At 48.0% G+C, this 17,929-nt stretch overlaps 1 protein-coding gene across 12 annotated transcripts in view; it reads left to right on the forward strand.

The window, feature by feature from the left end:
• The window catches only part of vps8 (VPS8 subunit of CORVET complex), a 957,961-nt gene that overhangs the window by 95,606 nt on the left and 844,426 nt on the right, over positions 1–17,929 (forward strand). For all 12 annotated transcript variants that reach the window (XM_085985671.1, XM_085985669.1, XM_085985662.1 and 9 more), the window contains one exon: positions 11,932–11,967. In XM_085985671.1, the coding sequence (XP_085841797.1) occupies positions 11,932–11,967 (36 nt within the window). The remainder of the gene's footprint in view (positions 1–11,931; positions 11,968–17,929) is intronic.

A 17,929-nucleotide genomic window follows, 5' to 3' on the forward strand; every position in this document is an offset into this window, starting at 1 on the left:
CTCAAGGGCAATTAGGGATGGGCACTAAATGCAGGCCTAGCCAGCGATGCCCACATCCCATCAATGAATTAAAAAAAAATTAAAAAAATTCTGCCTGCAGCAGAGGCAGACAGTGGAAAGGAACAAAAATAACACCAACTTGTATTTATATAGTGCCTTTAACATAGTAAAACGTCCCAAGGCGCTTCACAGGAGCGTTATAACACAGAATTTGACACCGAGTCACATAAGGAGATATTAGGGCAGATGAGGTAGGTTTTAAGGAGCTTCTTAAAGGAGGAAAGAGAGTTAGGACATGGGCCGCAGAGTTTTGGATGACCTCAAGTTTACTTGAGCTAGAACATGGGAGGCTGGCCAGGAGTGTGTTGGAATAGTCAAGACTAGAGGTGACAAAGGCATGGATGAGGGTTTCAGCAGCAGATGAGCTGTGTCAGTGGCGGAGTCGAGCGGTGTTCCGGAGGTGGAAAAAGGCGGTCTTAGTGATGGTGCAGATATGTGGTCGGAAGCTCATTTCGGGGTCAAAAATGACACCAAGGTTGCGAACAGTCTGGTTCAGTCTCAGGCAGTTGCTGGGGAGAGGGATGGAGTTGATGGCTAGGGAACAGAGTTTGTGCCGGGGACCAAAGACCATGACATTGGTCTTCACAATATTTAATTGGATGAAACTTCTGCTCATCTAGTACTGGATGTCAGACAATTTAGAGACGGTGGGGTGGGTGTCGGGTGGGGTAGTGGTGAGGTAGAGCTGGGTGTCGTCAGTGTACATGTGGAAACTGATGCTGTGTTTTCGGATGATGTTGCCAAGGGGCAGCATGTAGATGAGAAATAGGAGGGGGCCAAGAATAGATCCTTGGGGGATACCAGAGGTAACGATGCGGGAGTGGGAAGAGAAGCCATTGCAGGTGATTCTCTGGCTATGATTAGATAGATAAGAATGGAACCAGGCGAGTGCAGTCCCACCCAGCTGGACAACGGTGGAGAGGCGTTGGAGAAGGATGGTGTGGTCAACCATTGTCAAAGCCTGCAAACAGATCGAGGAGGGATAGTTTACCTTTGTCACAGTCACATAGGATGTCATTTGTGACTTTGATAAGAGCCGTTTCGGCACTATGGCAGGGGTGGAAACCTGATCGGAGAGATTCAAACATGGAGTTCTGGGAAAGATGGGCACAGATTTGGGAGGTGACTACACATTCAAGGACTTTGAAGAGGAAAGGGAGTTGAGGCGGTAGTTTGCAAGGACGGATGAGTCGGGTTGGTTTTTTGAGGAGGGGGTGGCGACGGCAGCTTTAGAGGAGAGGGGGACAGTATCTGAGTAGAGAGAACTGGTAACAATATCAGCTTACATGGGAGCATGGAAAGGAAGTTGGGTGATCAGCAGCTCAGTGGAAATCGAATCAAGGGAGCGGGAAGTGGGTCTCATGAACAAGTTGAGCTCTTAGAAGGCATGAGTGAGACTAGAGAGAAACTGGAGAAAGATGGGAGTTTAGGGCTAGGGTGCGGGGGGGGGAACCTTAGATGAAGTTTGGCCTGGTGGGCTAGGGGAAGGGAGGGAAGTGGCAGAGGCCACTGATCGGATGATCTCAATCTTTGTGACAAAGATGTCCATGAGCTCCTTGCACTTGTTGTTGGAGGTGAGGGTGGCGGAGACAGGGGAGAGGGGTTTAAGAAGACAGTTTGCAGTAGAGACAAGAAGCTGGGGGTTACATTTGCATTCCAGAATGGTCCTGGAATAGTGAGCAGGATCCAATAGTCCTTTATATGGTTTGGCCAGATCTGACGGTGAATGGCTAAACCAGTTGTTCACCATGTCCGTTCAAGTCTGCGTCCCCTGGACTTAAGGGAGCAGAGAGGAAGGCCGTACGGGGGAACAGCCAGGGTGAGAGAGAGTAGTAGTTTTAATGGGGAGGAGGATACCAAACAGGGAACGGTAGCATAGTGGATATGTTACTGGACTGGTAATCCAGAGGCCTAATGATTCGGAGACATGAGTTCAAATCCCCCCACGGGACAGCAGCTGGGGAATTTAAATTCAGTTAATTAAATTAATTTATCAGTAATGGTGACCATGAAACTACCAGATTGTCGTAAAAACCCATCTGGTTCACTAATGTCCTTTTAGTAAAGGAAATCTGCTGTCCTAACCTGGTCTGGCCTATATATGACTCCAGACCCACAGCAATGTGATTGACTCTTAACTGCCCTCTGAAATGGCCAAACTGCTACAAAGAACAGTGGTTCAACAGCAGCTCACCACCACCTTCTCGGGGTCAGTTAGGGATGGGCATTAAATGCTGGCCTTGCTGGCAATGCCACAATCCCATGAACGAATAAATAAAAAAAAAAAAAAAAAAAGTGGTGTGGGTGTGTGTTGAGCAGGTCAGTAGCTGCAGAAATGTCATGTTGAATGCAGGGCCACAGTTGGAATTTTGAAATTGCAGTTGTAAGCGAATTGGGAGAGTTTTTCTGGGGTGGACACAGAAGGAAATGGGATTAGGAGGGGGAAAGGGAATGTGGGTGGAGAGTGAGGAAGTGATCAGAGATGGCCTTATCTGTGATTGACACGATGGGAGTAGCGAGGCCACGCGAGATGGCAAGGTCAAGGGGGTGTCCATGAATATGTAGGCTGGGCAGTTTACATGGAGGGAGAGATTAAGGGAGGATAGGAGGGCAGTGAACTCGGAGGAGAGAGAGCATGATGAATTGAGATGGAATTTGAAATCACCGAGGATGAGAAGTTGCTCGGTGCAGAGGCTGAAGGAGGAAAGCAGTAAAGATATCTTGTGAGAACATTTTTATGGTACTTGGGTGGGCGGTAGAGAATGACGATTTTTAAATGAGCAGTGAGAGTGATGGAAGAAGGTGAGATGCTCAAAGTAATGTAAAATGCCAGAGGAATAAGGGGACAGACCTAGTTGTGATTTGGTGATAAGAGCAACACAGTCACGGTCTGGACGGGGCAAATGGTGGAAGGTACAGCCAGGCAGGGAGGCTTCATTAATGTTGGCACAACAGGGGAGAGAGTGTGCACCAAGGTTCTCCAATGCAGCATTGGAGGCCTTGGTGCAGGAGGTCAAGAGGAGGAGAGAGGTCCTCATTCCGCAGGGGGCCAGGAGGCCCTCCAAGCAACAGAGCAAATTACAGTGGGAGCAGATAGCCACTGTGGTGAATGCCAGCAGTGTAGCCCCGAAGACCTGGACGCAGTGCAGGAAGAAGTTGAATGACCTCACACGAGTGGTCACGGTCAGTGAATTCATCTTCAAATGCAATATCCCACAAACTCCACCACTAGCCTCACACACTGCTCAATTCACCTCATCCCCATCACTCACCTACTAACAATCCCTATCAATCACAACTCATACCTCACATTCACATGCTCCATCTCATCCTCACACACTTGCCACTGCTGCAAGCTTCACACCCACATCTCTCAGCTTGCCCACACTTTCAACTATTAAACCATGACAGGCTCATCACCCGAACACATTGCACCACACTCACTGACAACTTCCCTTTCTCTTGCAGGAAAACGTGGTGCATAACCAGCACCAGCAGAACCTAACTGGCAGTGAACAGGCTTGCCTGTATCACCTCACCCCCATGGAGAAGAAGGTGCTGGCTATTCTTGGGAGGAGCATGGCTCAGCCCGTGGCCAGCAGTGGGCCTGGAAGAGTACAAGATGCTGGTATCCTCATACGAATTCCTCCTTCTCATATCCCACTTCCCCCTCATCCCACAATCCCTTCTGATTTACAAGCTGCACCTTTTGTTTTCCTCCCATCCCCTCACCACAACCCTACACTTGTGCTTTTCTAATTACAGAGACCCAAGAAATCTAACTTGCCCAGCCAGTGGACCAAGAAGAGGGAGAGGAGAACGTTGAAGAAGAAGCAGAAACACTGTCACTTGATCTGACAGTCGCAGCCACCAACTCGGATACTGGCACTGTGTGGAGGGTAGCTTAGAGGTGGGATCTGCACATGATGAGTCACCGGGCATGAGTGGGATGCAACCAGGGCAGGGGGAAAGGTTAGTGCAGGTGCCAGCTCTCTGGAGGGTGAGATCGCACACGAGTTCTGCTGCAGAGGACTCGGATGAAGACTTGATGGAGCGGCCTACAGAAGTACGCTGATGGGTATGTACAACAAAATGCTTGGTGCAGTGGCAGGCCTGCCAGAAAGCCTGAGTGCAATGTCAAGGAGCATGGAGGAGTCCGGCACCAACCTTGCATAGGGTTTTGCGCAGAGCTTGGAGGCCATCATTTCCAACATGGGAGGGGTGGGCAGATCCATTAGCACACTTGTGGACCCAACCATCATGCAGCGTCTGATGATTGATGTCTCCGCTTCCATTGTAGCACAAGCCTCCCCACGTCGGTATGCTGCAGTGGAAGTTCAGACTTCTGTCATGCAAGCTCAGACTGCTCTCATGCAGGCTCAGCTTATTGCCATGCAAGCTCAGACTTCTGCCATTGTGGGTTTACCAGTGTAGAAAGGGGTTTGCAGTGTGTCTCAACAGTCCAGCAATCTGTCCACCAACAGATGGCTAGGAATGCCGAGGCGCTGCCATGGGGGAGTGGCAGTGGCTCGTGGAGGAAGAACCCACTGTCCTCTCTCAGGGTGACAGCATTCATTCTCCCACCACTGCCACTCCACCAGTGCCCTTGCTGTTGCCTGTCAGCCAGGCAGTCCAGACTGCTGCCGCCCATGCCGAGGTGGTGCAGTCCGCAGCTGGCCTTCTAGGCGCAGGTGCTCAGTCGCTCTGCAAGGTCGTCTGCCGTCTTGCCCACTGAAAGTCAGCAGCCTTCCAGCCATTCTGCGGCTACTGTGTTACCACTTTGTAGGAGCACTAGGACGGGCAAGGCACACTGAAGACGAGCACTAAGGGTCATTAGTTAACTTTGTTATGTTATTGGATTGGAATCCCACTAAGCTGTGCGGAAGCTGCCTGGAGGTCACGCGCAGGCTGATCACCAGCTTTTCAATGGGACATTTTGTGCATGCATGAAATTTTGAATGGGCTGTGCAGTCCGTTAAAGGGACCGTGCACCCAAAAAAATATTAGGTGGAACATTGATTGGAATGTTTCTTTTGTGGTGGCTTTTATTGTGGCCAAGAGGACGCTGTGATGGTCAGTAACTGAAGGAAGTTAAGTTGTGGGACTATTATTGAATGGGGAACTGGAGTTGCCTTCACTCGTACTGCAGTCCGATGAATCAATCATGGACAGTCTGGGCAGAAAAGGGCTGTCTAGGTTGCATCTTCCACTTCCTCCTCTTCTGCTTCCTTCTCTTCCGCTTCCTCCTCCTCCTCAGCTATTCGTCGTATGCCTGGTGGTGAGGGCTGGGCCCTCATGGCGAGGTTGTGGAACATGCAGTAGATCACGACGAACCTTGAGACGTGTTCTGGTAAGTACTGCAGGGCTCCTCCAGAGTGATCCAGGCAGTGGAAGTGTTGTTTAAGGATGCCAATGGTCTGCTCTATCAGATTCCAGGTGGCAGCATGGCTTTCATTGTACACATGCTGCCCACGTGTGGTTGGGTTACGGAGTGGAGTCATTAAAGGTGGTCAGCGGATAGTCCTTGTTGCCCAGTAGCCACCCTCTGGTTTGTCTTGGTGGCTCAAAGACTGAGCAAATAGTGGACTGGCACAGAATAAAAGGATCATGACTGCTGCCAGGATACTGGGCGCGATACAATCGAATTTTTAGCGCTCTGTGTCCAGAACATTATGCACTGTATGAGACAAACATAAGAAAGAAAGGGCAGTTACCAGTTCAAATCAAATCAGTCTTTAAATATTGTACCTTTTAATTTAAAGGTAAGTAAAGATGTTTGTTATGATTGAAGATTGGTGCGTGAAGTAGATTCTTAGTTGGGTGTAAACATCAATACCTGTATTTAAGTTAAAGTATGGGTGTAAACCTTCAACAGTACTGACGTGTCGGCTTGTGAAGTTGCTTTTAAAGGATTGACATGAGTCATTTTCAAACATTTTTGTTTTGATTTTAGATTTTTAGCATTTATGGGTTTCCTTTTGCCAGTAATATATTACGTTTGTGTTACCAATAATGAAATTTGAGCTTTTTTGAGGCTGAAACACATTTTCCCCCTTTTAAAAATATTTTCACTGTTGCTTGATGCTTATTATTCCTGGTGCCTTTTATATCTCTGCCAACTTATTCTAAGGTCACTGCTAGTGGCTTTTGAAAATTGGCCCCTAGGATATATGTAAGTATGGCTCTGTTGTGTTTTTTTTCCTGTCTAGTGCTTCTACATCGTGACGAGAGTCTGGCGTTTTCTCCGTATTTGCGTCCGGATACACTTGTAATCTAGGCGCAAAAAGATTACATGGCTCAAATGATTACGGAGTTTTGGGCGTAAATGAGTTACACGCATAACTACCATTCGCCCAAGTGTCCTCCAATTGCACTTGTATGGGGGCTCTCTTAACATTGCTTCCTGCTGCGCCTGAAAATTTGGACGCAGTCATTTTCCTGGTCTTTTAGTTACAATTTTTGTGTGTTTTCCCCCTATTTATCCTCGCTGAGATCTGCTGTGTATTGTCTGTTTCTTTTAATGAATTTTTATATCATAACTTTAAGTTGCATTAAAAATTGAAAAGCTTCCCTGTTTGCAGGTTCTTAAACATGCTGTGCCTGATATGCATGAATGAGAGAAAATTACATTTTTATGGCTCAATGAAGAAATATGCTGGTGTGGCTTTGGCGTTTCTGCTGATTTCCGCTGATTTATACCCATTTACACCCATTTTAAGTTTGGGCATATCCTAATGCTATTGGGAAGATACTTGGGTGTAACTTGACATCAGCAAAATGGGCACAGCTTTGGGCACAATTTTGAGTGAAACTTCTGGATTGTGCCCACGGAGGAACCTCCAGGCTGAGATTGGGAATTCAATGGTTGGAAGATAGCTGGAGTGAGCTGTGGCACAGTGTTTCAATGTGCTACTACACAAACTAAAATAAATTAATTAAAAAAATTTTTTTTTTTTAAATTTTGAACTGCGTTGCTCCCCTGCTAAAACTGTTACTTTCAACGTGACCAGAGTGTTACTGTGTGTTTGCACTTTGCTGCAGTGTGATTCCACCTCCCAAGCAGTGTGAAATATGGTGACTTCGTTGATTAGGCTCACATTTGTCCCTCCAGCTGATGTTGAGGAAGGCGACACTGGCTAGAATGCAGGTTCATTGGAGCAAGTAACCCAAATCCTGGAGGGTAGCTGTATAATTCCATGTATTTTAATTAAAAAACTCCTGATGTAAGTTTTTTTTTGATTGTGAATAAAGCTATCGCACACCCCTCTCATCTCAGCCCTGCTGTTTTAGGGTAAGGCGGTTCCTTGTAAGGAGGAAGGGAAAATTGGGAGTTGAGTCACACCCGCTATCTATTGGCACAGATCAAAAGCATCATCGACAGAAGATGCTTCTTTCCCTTATTGGTCATGGTATGGACTGGAGAGGAAGAAAGGAGGAAGCAACTTGATTTTCTTTGATCAGGAGCACTTGCAACTAAAAATAACAATCCATTATGATCAAAAAGTAGCCACAAAACATCAAAAGGTTAAAGCCAGATGTGCTCACAGGACTGCTGAAAATGATGAGCTTGGGTGGGTGGGTGGGGGCGATAAGACAAAAACTTTTGATTCCATTATTAAGATGCAAGACTTTGAAATTACAACACTTTGGGGGAAAAATTTGGTTGGTTGCGCCACCCATTAGCGCCTAAAGAGGTCGAGAAGTGGGGCGCTAACCAACTAGTGCCCGGGCGCAGCGAACCCTGCGCCTCTTCCCAAATTGAGTGGACATTTAGCGCCGGCGCTAAACCGTTGCGCCCGCTCACCGGCGCACGCAGATTATGACGTCATTTCAGTGTGCAACGCCCTTGGGGCGCCCCGGACTGGAAATTCAGTTGCGCCCCCCTCCGTTCCGCCTGGCGCTAACAAGGACAGGTTACCTGGAACGTTTCCCAGTCGCTGTCGGGCTGGGGGGGGCGCTATTTAAAGGGGACTCTTCCTGGATTATTAGTGGTAGCCATTTTTGGAGCACACCTGTGTGTGAGAGAGAGAGAGAGAGTTGCTCAGAGACAAACGGAGAGCCATTTCTGCAGTGAACCAGCGCTGGCTGAGGAACTTTAGCCTTCTGAACATAACTTTGCAGTTGGTAAGCTTCTCAACCGGCATAACTTTCAGTGCGCACTTACTATGGGGGCTGCATTGGATGGGAACGTCGTCCTTCTCAATCATATTGACAGGGCACAGAGATGCAGGGGTTGAGTGGCAGGCATGGCCAGACGGAGGAGGGCCAACAGACGTCGGCACACGAGACCTTACGCTGCCAGGGTTTTCCGCCAACAGTTTTCGTATATCAACATGTCGGAGGAGCAGTGTTTCCGAAGGCTGCGCTTCAGTAAGGAGGTGGTCACTGAGCTCTGCCACCTGCTTCAGCCAGATCTGCAGCCTCAACTAAGGTGCTGTGAATATCACTGTGGCTCTAAACTTCTATGCCAGCGGCTCCTTTCAGGCCGCTACTGGGGACATTGCCAACATCTCACAGTTCGCGGTGCATTGTTGCATCCGTCAAGTGACTAATGCCCTTTTTAAAAGGAGACGGCAGTACATCTCCTTCCCAATGACCCCGGACAAGCAGCGAGAGCGCGCAGAGGGCTTCGCAAGGATAGCGGGCTTCCCCATGGTGCAGGGCGCCATTGACTGCACGCATGTGGCTTTGCGGGTGCCTCTAGAGAATGCGGAGGATTTCCGCAACCGAAAGGGGTTCCATTCTTTGAATATGCAGCTGGTCTGTGACCACCGACAGCTAATACTCGCTGTCAATGCCCACTTTCCAGGCAGCAGCCACGACGCCTTCATCCTGCGCCAGACTTCTGTGGCAGACCTTTTCGAAGCCCCGGCTCACCCAGGAGGCTGGCTTCTCGGGGACAAGGGCTATCCTCTGTGCCCCTGGCTGATGACCCTGCTCCGTTCGCCCGGCACCCCTGCTGAAGAACGTTACAATGCGAGCCATCAAGCGACCAGGAACATCATTGAGCATCATTCAGGCGTGCTGAAGCAACGGTTCCGCTGTCTGGACCATTCCGGAGGAGCCCTTCAGTACTCACCTGAGCGAGTCTCCCACTTCGTGGTTGTGTGTTGCATGCTGCATAACCTGGCAATCCTCGGGACCCAGCCAATGCCACCAGACATTGAAGCACCAGCAGAGGAGGAGCACCAAGACTGGAGGGAGGCACAAACTGCAAGGGCTGCCCGTCAGAGGCTTATAGCAAGTCGCTTCTAGGCTCCTCTGAGGGAATGTTTTCTGCTATTCCAAGAACATGAATGGAACCGTTCTGCTACCCCTAAGCCGGTCAAGGCAAAAATTTGTGCAAAGAACAGACCTGGACATTGTGAATCAATAAACTTCTTTATTTAACAAAATATGTATCCTTCCCGCATGACAAAGCAATGGAAACTAATTGCAAAAGAAACAGACTGCCACATAACTGAATCTCACACCCTGGAGACTGTCCAAAACATAACTGTCTCTCACACCCTGGAGACAATGTGCAAAACATAACCAACATTCAGGTCAGCATCCTCGGCCTTGAATGAAAGAAATAACATAATTTAGCTGCACCTTCTACTTTTTGCCCCTCGATGGTGATCTTCTCTTGCGGAATTGCCCCCTTCCCGCCCTGCAGCTCCTCCGTAATGGGACCCCAGTGGCTGCAGCAAGGTTTGGGAAGGCCTGCTGATTGTCCGAAACTGAGACCGCAGATGCCCTTGAGGGACAGCCTGGACCAGCTCTGGGCCTGTAGGGCCCGGCTGCTGACTGCTCCAACTCTGCATGGGCGGAAGCAGTCTGTCCTACAGGTGGTGGCAGCTGCAGTGGAGAAGTGCCAGTGGTGGCATCAGGAATGCTGTCATCCTGAGAGCGGACAGCAGCTCCCTGGTCGGCCAACACACTGGCACTCTGACGGGGCAGCACCGCAGCATGCGCAGCAGTCGACTGGTGCACAGATTGCTGGCCTGCTGTGGCGCAGCGAGGGTCCCGGGGAATCCTGCCCGATCCAGCGAGGGTGGCAGCAGTCAGTGCTCGCGTGGCCTCAATCTGCGTCTGCATGAGACCAGCCACTGATTGCATGGCAGCACTCGGCACTTGCGTGGCAGGTGCTAGTGCTTCGCTGAAGTCCTGGAGAATCCTTGCCTGTGCTGCGCCGAAGTCCTGCACACTCCTTGCCTGTGCTGCGCTGAAGTCCTGCACACTCCTTGCCAGTGTCTCAATGGAGTCGGGCATCCTTGCCAATGGAGTCGGGCATCCTTGCCACTGCAGCCATGAGCTCAGTGTGCCTCAGCCCAGCCTGGGCGCTCATTTCTGCGAGGGCACGCACCTCTTCTGCGCTCTGTGCAGCAGCACTCACGGCCCCCGAGCTTCCCTACCCCCCTCGTGTTGCTGCAGGCCGCTGGGTCCTGCAGCTGCATCCTCCTCAGACCATTCCCCTCCCTGCTCCCCTCCAGGGAAGGTGTCTCCCCAGTCTGGACATAGGCTGGCTCGCCTGAGGGTGGTACGGATGGTCCGGCTTCCTCCTCCTCATCGCTTCCAGAGTCACTCGCACTGGCAGCTTGAGGGCCCGCCTCCCGAGCTGGTGATGCAGCATCTGAAAGCAGGGAGGTTCAAGAGTGGCTTTAGCGAAAGAACAGGGTGGCAGCAAGGGATGTATGAGTGCTGCAATGCTCTGAGTTGGCTCGAGAGTGAAAAAGCATGCTGGTGTGGGGAACAAGTGGAAGGAGAGAGGTCAAAAAGGTGATGACCTTACCATTACTGTCCACAATGGGGTCGGCATCTCCAGAGGCGACGGGGCCAATCATCCGGCTTGCCACAATCCGGTGGACTCGCTCCTCCAGGTCTGTAAGGGTCTGCAGGTGAGGCCGGCCTCCTCCGGTCCGATGCTGTTGCCTTCTATTATTCGCCAGCTTGGCCTGCAAGAGAAAGGACGGGGTGCGATGAAACCTGCAGCCCTGATCTGGTATGACATGTCTCCCATGGTCGATTAGCCCTTACATTATGCACAGAGCTGGATGTGCGTGTGTGTTTCCAGAAAGGGCCATGGGTGCTGGATGACTGCTAGCCATTGGGGCTTTGCACACCCTCTGGCCATAAAGTGAGGTGCAGATGGAGGGATGAAGATGATTCTGAAAAAGGCACTCACCCTGACGACCCGAGTGAGGTCGTTGAACTTCTTCCTGCATTGCACAGGAGTCCTGGGAACCATGCTGCTGCAGGTGACTCTGTGGGGAAACCTCCCTCCAAGCTCTGCGATAGTCGCTGTGTTGAGGCCTCCTGCCATTCTCTGGGTAGAGCACAGATCGCCTGCGCTCCACCGCGCCAACCAGAGCATCCAATGCCCCCTCGCTGAAGCGCTGCGCTCTCTCCCTGGCCCTCTCCATATTGATGCAGTTGTCGACGCCACAGGTAGGTTACCGCTGAGTTTGAGGCCTACGAGGCGCAGGGTGCGGCTGCAGATGATAATCGATCCGCCCCTTTAAGAGCTGGCCGGCGCCAGCGTGTCTAGCTGAAATCGATAATTGACAGCACCTGCGCTGCACCCACCCACGGAGAAATTGCGTCGCGCCGCCAGGTTCGCGCCTTAAGACTATTGTGCAGCGCCTGATTTAGCGCCACAATCACCTTCAGGGGCGCAGCTACCCAATATCGCTCGAGGTGGCGATAAATTGCGCCTGGCGCTAAACTTTGCGCACCGCCAGTACTAGCGCCCCAAACGGGGCGATACCGAATTTCTCCCCCTTTATGTTTTATTTATGGATCAACTTGATAGTGCCTCTCATTGCTGAATACAAGGAAAGCTTGTGAATTACTTACCCATATTAATTTTTTTTCTCCCTTCTCTTGTAGTCTGTGCATGTGATTACCCTGAGGACTTGGCGGGAGGTAAGCAAGTTGAAATTGTTCACTGGTATTTTGGGAGGGCCTAGCTGGCTTTTTGTTCAGTTAAAACTATTCTCCACAATCAGCTTGCCATGATGTGTTTGAATAGTTTGACTTGCCATATATAGTATACTCTCGCTCCTGGATTCAGTACAGCCCTAAAAAATATGTTCCTGTCAATTTATACCATTTCCATCTGAATTGGCATTCAGGTAACCACATCCACCTGTACAATGGACTGGTTCTCATCCCTGTGACTCATTAGGATGCAGACTCTTGTCGGTATAATCAGCAGGCCGACTATACCACAGGAGCCCATTGTGTTGGTCCTTCCAGTTGACATTATTTTTACCGTCCCTGCTTGCCCCTCCCCAACATGGCTTTGTTCCTTCTCCCAAATGCCAAAATTAAGGATAAATTGCTCACACATAAACAAAAATTGGCACATGAAGGCAAGCAAATTTTCTTTAAAAAATGGCATCCTCAGTTTATTTCTTAAGTTTATTATAACATACCGTTAACAGAAGAAGCAAAGCTGGTAAGTATGTTGGAAAAGAACAATTTCAGGAGGCTTGAAAGCATACAAGACATTCAGTGACTTCCGGTTTCATGAAGCTGCCTTAACATGAAACAGGGGCACTAACTTCCAACATTATACGGCCAGGATTCAGTAATAAACAGGATACAAGTCCAAATGCAAAATACTGCAGATGCCGGAAATCTGAAATAAAAACAGAAAATGCTGGAAATACTCAGCAGGTCAGGCAGCATCTGTGGAGAGAGAAACAGAGGCCCAGAAATTGGTGTTGGGGGCTTCCCGCGGGTGCAAGCCCCTGACCTACACTTATATAGCGCGCCGACAGTTGAAGCCTGGCCCTGCGTGGATGTCCCGTCAGTGGCCCGGTTCATCTCCCGGCGCACTCTGCTTGCGTGATCCAGCGGCGTAGTTAGTTCGATGAGCCGGCTGGGATCACGTGAGCACTGGGCAACCAATCGGAGGTTGCAAAAGTTTATTCATGAGTTTGATAGTAAGAACTGTCAAACTCATGAAAACTCTGGGCGCCCAAAACAGTACTTAAACTTCAAATAAAAGTTAAAAAAACATCCCACTAATTAAATGAACTATTAATAACTGTAAAAAACTAATTTAAACAATTATTCAAATTTTTGAAAAAAATAATTTTTTAACAAATCGGGTCTAAAAATACACTTACCTTACTGTAAAGTCTTTAAAAATAATAAACCTGTGGAAAAAATGTTCTAACTAATTAATAGACCACTTACCTTTTAAAACTAAGTACTTACGTCTGCTTTTTTCTCGCGTAAAAACTGGAGGCCTTACCGCACGGGCAACCCTGTATATAAAAAAAAAAAGGAATTTCAGCGCGCACGCGCAGACTCCTGCGCGCACGCGTTCGACCTCTGAACCCCTTGGTTCAGAGGATCGGAAATGCCGGTTTCCCGCGCATGCGCTGTACATGCAGAAAACCGGCAATTCCATCAGTCCCACGCGTGAGTACACGGTGCTTACTCACGCGTTGGGACCCGAATTACTGGGCCAGAGTTAACGTTTCAGGTCGATGACCCTTTGTTGGAATTGGAAAAAGTTGGAGGTTTTTAACCAAGTGTATGGGCAGGGAAAGGGGGGAGGGGAGGAAAGAACAAAAGGGAAGGTCTGTGATAGGATGGAAGGCAGGAGAGATTAAGAGACAAAAGGGATGATGATGCAAGGCAAAAGGAGATGGGAATGGGACAAGTTAAGACAAAAGATGACTCTAGATGAAATGTAAGTGGCAATGGCAGAATGATCGACAGCTGCCATGTGAGAGAGAGAGAGAGGAAAAAAAAGATAGGGGCAGAGGTTATGGTCTGAAATTGTTGAACTCGATGTTGAGTCCAGAAGGCTGTAAAGTGCCTAATCGAAAGATGGGGTGCTGTTCCTTGAGCTTACGTTGAGCTTCATTGGAACAGTGCAAGAGGCCGAGGACGGTGAGGTCTGAGTGGGAGTGGAGCGGAGAATTAAAATGACAGGCGACCGGAAGCTCGGGGGTCACCCTTACGGACTGAACGGAGGTGTTCCGCAAAGCGATCACCCAATCTGCGTTTGGTCGCCCCAATGTAGAGGAGACCACAGTGAATACAGTATACTAAATTGCAAGAGGTGTATGTAAATCGCTGTTTCACCTGGCAGGAGTGTTTGGAGCCCTGGACAGTGGGAAGGGAGGAGGTAAAAGGGCATCTCCTGCGCTTGCACGTGAAGGTGCCAGGCAAAGAGAAAGGAGTGTTGGAGGTGATAGAGGAGTGGACCAGAGTGTCGCGGAGGGAGCGGTCCCTTTGGAATGCTGAATGGGGAGGTGAGGGGAAGATGTGTTTAGTGGTGGGATCACGCTGGAGGTGGCGAAAATGGCGGAGGATGATCCATTGAATGTGGAGGCTGGTGGAGTGAAAGGTGAGGACAAGGGGAACCCTATCATGGTTCTGGGAGGGAGGGGAAGGGATGAGAGCAGAAGTGCGGGAAATAGAACAGACACGGTCAAGGGCTGTGTCAACCACAGTAGAGGGGAATCCTTGGTTGAGGGAAAAGGAAGACACACTAGTGTGGAAGGTGGCATCGTCAGAGCAGATGCGGCAGAGATGGAGAAACTGGGAGAATGGAATAGAGTCCTTGCAGGAAGCGGGGTGGGAGGAAGTGTAGCCCAGATAGCTGTGGGAGTCAGTGGGCTTGTAATGAATGTTTGTCAATAGCCTATCCCCAGAGATGGAGACAGAGAAGTCGAGGAAGGGAAGGGAAGAGTCGGAGATGGACCATGTGAAGGTAAGGGAAGGGTGGAAATTGGAATCAAAGTGAATGAAATTTTCTAGTTCAGGGCGAGAGCAAGAAACGGCACTGATACAGTCATCAATGTACCGGTAAAAGATACAAGTCCAGCTTTATTCTGGAGTAAAGTTAGTATAGATTGCACCTTGCGAATTGAAGCCTTGATGAAACAAGATTATGCCTCTAGCTGGTTATATAAATGCTGAAATAACACAAAGCTGATAATTGCCTCCCAACTTCTTTTTCATAAGAATTTTTAGAAACATGAAAAGGCTGTTAAACTCAACAGGTCCCTTTCTGATAGATCAGCTCCAGTCTCTCATTATATTCCTCAATCATTTTTCTCTCCAGAAATACAGAAGATTGCTTTTTGAAGCCATTTATCCCTTTTACTTCAACAGCGTTCCTTGATAACATGTTACACAACTCTATTAATCTTTGGTTGAAAAAGTTAGACCTGACTTCTCTTCTTAATTGAAATGTGTTCCATTTTAACTTGCATTCTATAATATTTGAAGTTTTTGCTCTGTAATATTGCTTATTTCTGTCTCTACCTTATCCTCACTGTCACTGATACTCTCATGTATGCCTTTGTTAACTGCAGACTCAACTTTTCAAACACTTTGTTCGCTGGCCTGCCAAGCTCCACCTTAAGTAAATTCCAACTCATTCAGAACTCTGTCATCAGCACCCTGACTCGCACAAAGTCCCACTCATCCATTGTCCCTTTTGTTGTCGATCTCCATGACTTCTCTTCCCTCAGCACATTGACGTCAAAAACTTTATCCTCATCTTGAAATCCCTCCATGGCCTTACTGCATCTACTTAGCTGCATGCATTCTCTACACTCTGAACTCTGATCTACTGTGTTTTCTCCCCCCACCCACCTCTTCTACCCTACGTGTGTGACAGAGCCTTCATCTTGCCCACACACTCTAGAACTCTATCACTAAACCCCTCCACCTCGCCACATTTTTTCCTACCTTCAAAAGGTAGGGAAATCTCTGTCACCAAACTTTCAGTTGGCTCCCCTAATAACCCTCCAACTTACATCGAGTCTACAGCACAGAAACAAGCCATTCGTCCCAACTGCTCTATGCCAGCATTTATGCTGCATTTGAGCCTTCTCCCACCCCTTTTCATCTAATCCTGTCAGCATAACCTTCTATTTTCTCTCTCATGTGCTTATCTAGCTTCCCCTTAAATGCATCCATGCTGTTGGCCTCAACTACTCCTTGTGGTAGTGTGTTCCACATTCTCCCCACTCTTTGGGTAAAGTAGTTTTTCCTGAATGCACCATTGGATTTATTAATGAGTGTCTTAAATTGATGGCCTCTAGTTTTTGAATCGCCTAGAAGTGAAATCATCTTCTCTGTATCTACCCTATCGCACCTCTTCATCATTTTAATGACCTCTATCAGGTTACCTCTTAACCTTCTCTTTTCTAGAGAAAAGAACCCCAGCCTGTTCATCCTTTCCTGATAGGTAACCTATTAGTTCTGGTGTCATCCTTGTAAATCTATTTTGCACCTTCTCCAATGGCTCTGTATCCTTTTTATAATAGAGACATAAACTATGCACAGTACTCCAAGTGTGGTCTAACCGAGGTTCTATACAAATTTAGCATAATTTCCCTGCTTTTCAATTCTATCTCTCTAGAAATAAACCTCAGTGCTTTGTTTGCTTTCTTATGGCCTTGTTAACCTGCGTCGCTACCTTTTAGTGATTTCTGTATTTGTACCCCTAGATCCCTTTGCTGCACTGCCCCATTTAAACTCTTATTATCCAAGCAGTATGTGGCCTCCTTATTTTCCTACCAAATTGCATCTCCTCACACATATCTCTATTGAAATTTATTTACCAATTAAACACCCATTCTGCATGTTTATTAATGTCTTTTTGTATTTTGTCACAATCTTCCTTTGTACTAACTACATCCCCCAATTTGGTGTAGTCAGCAAATTTAGAAATTGTACTTCTGTTTCCTGAGTCAAAATCGTTGATGTAAATTGTGAACTGCAGGGCTCCCAGCACCGATCCTTGTGGAACACCACTTTCCACCTTTTTCTAGTCTGAGTAACTGCCCCTAACCCCTACTCTCTCTTTTCTGTTTTTTATCCAGCTTGCTATCCATTCTGCTATCTGTCCCCCGACTCCACATGCTCTGATTATAGTCATGAGTCTACTATACATTGAATTACATAAGATATACAGCACAGAAACAGGCTATTCGGCACAACCAGTCTGTCGCCGTTTAATTTCCACTCGAGCCTCCTCCCATTTGTCCTCATGTAACTCTATCAGCACAACCCTCTATTCCCTTTTTCCTCATATGCTTGTCTAGCTTCCCCTTAAATGCATCTATACTATTCGCCTCCACTACTCCCTGTGGTAGCGAGTTCCACATTCTCACCACTATCTGGGTAAAGAGGTTTCTTCCGAATTCCCTATTTGATTTCTTGATGACTATCTTGTATTGATGGCCTCTAGTTTTGCTCTTCCCCACAAGTGGAAACCCTCTGGGCTAGAAATTTGTCTCGGGCAGTGGTGCAAAATGGGTGGTATCGGATCGGCTGCTCATTATATGCATAACGGCGGCCGATCCGATACCACCCATTTTGCGTCACCGCCAGAGACAAATTTCTAGGCCTCTGCATCTACTGTATCAAACCTTTCATAATTTTAACGACCTCGATTAGGTCACCCCTCAGCCTTCTCTTTTCAAGAGAAAAGAGACCCAGCCTGTTCATCCTTTCCTGATGGGTGTAACCTTGCAGTTTTGGTATCCTTGTAAAGCTTTCCTGCACCCTCTGCAGTGCCTCCATATCCTTTTTATAATATAGCGATCAAACCTAGTCACAGTATTCCAAGTGTGGTCTAACCAAGATTCGATACAAGTTTTCTATGCCTCTAGAAATAAACCGGAGTGCTTGGTTTGCTTTTTTTATGGCCTTATTAACCTGTGTCGCTACTTTTAGTAATTTGTGTATTTGTACTCCCAGATCACTTTGCTCCTCTACCCCATTTAGATTCTTATTTTCCAAGTAATATATGACCTCTTTACTTTTCTTACCAACATGCAATATCTCATGTTTATCTATGTTGAAATTCATTTGCCAATTATATGCCTATTCTGCAAGTTTATTA

This window comes from Somniosus microcephalus, chromosome 4 (genome assembly GCF_052327205.1).
Source record: "Somniosus microcephalus isolate GS21.2 chromosome 4, FLI_Smic_1.0, whole genome shotgun sequence".
NCBI lineage: Eukaryota > Metazoa > Chordata > Chondrichthyes > Squaliformes > Somniosidae > Somniosus > Somniosus microcephalus.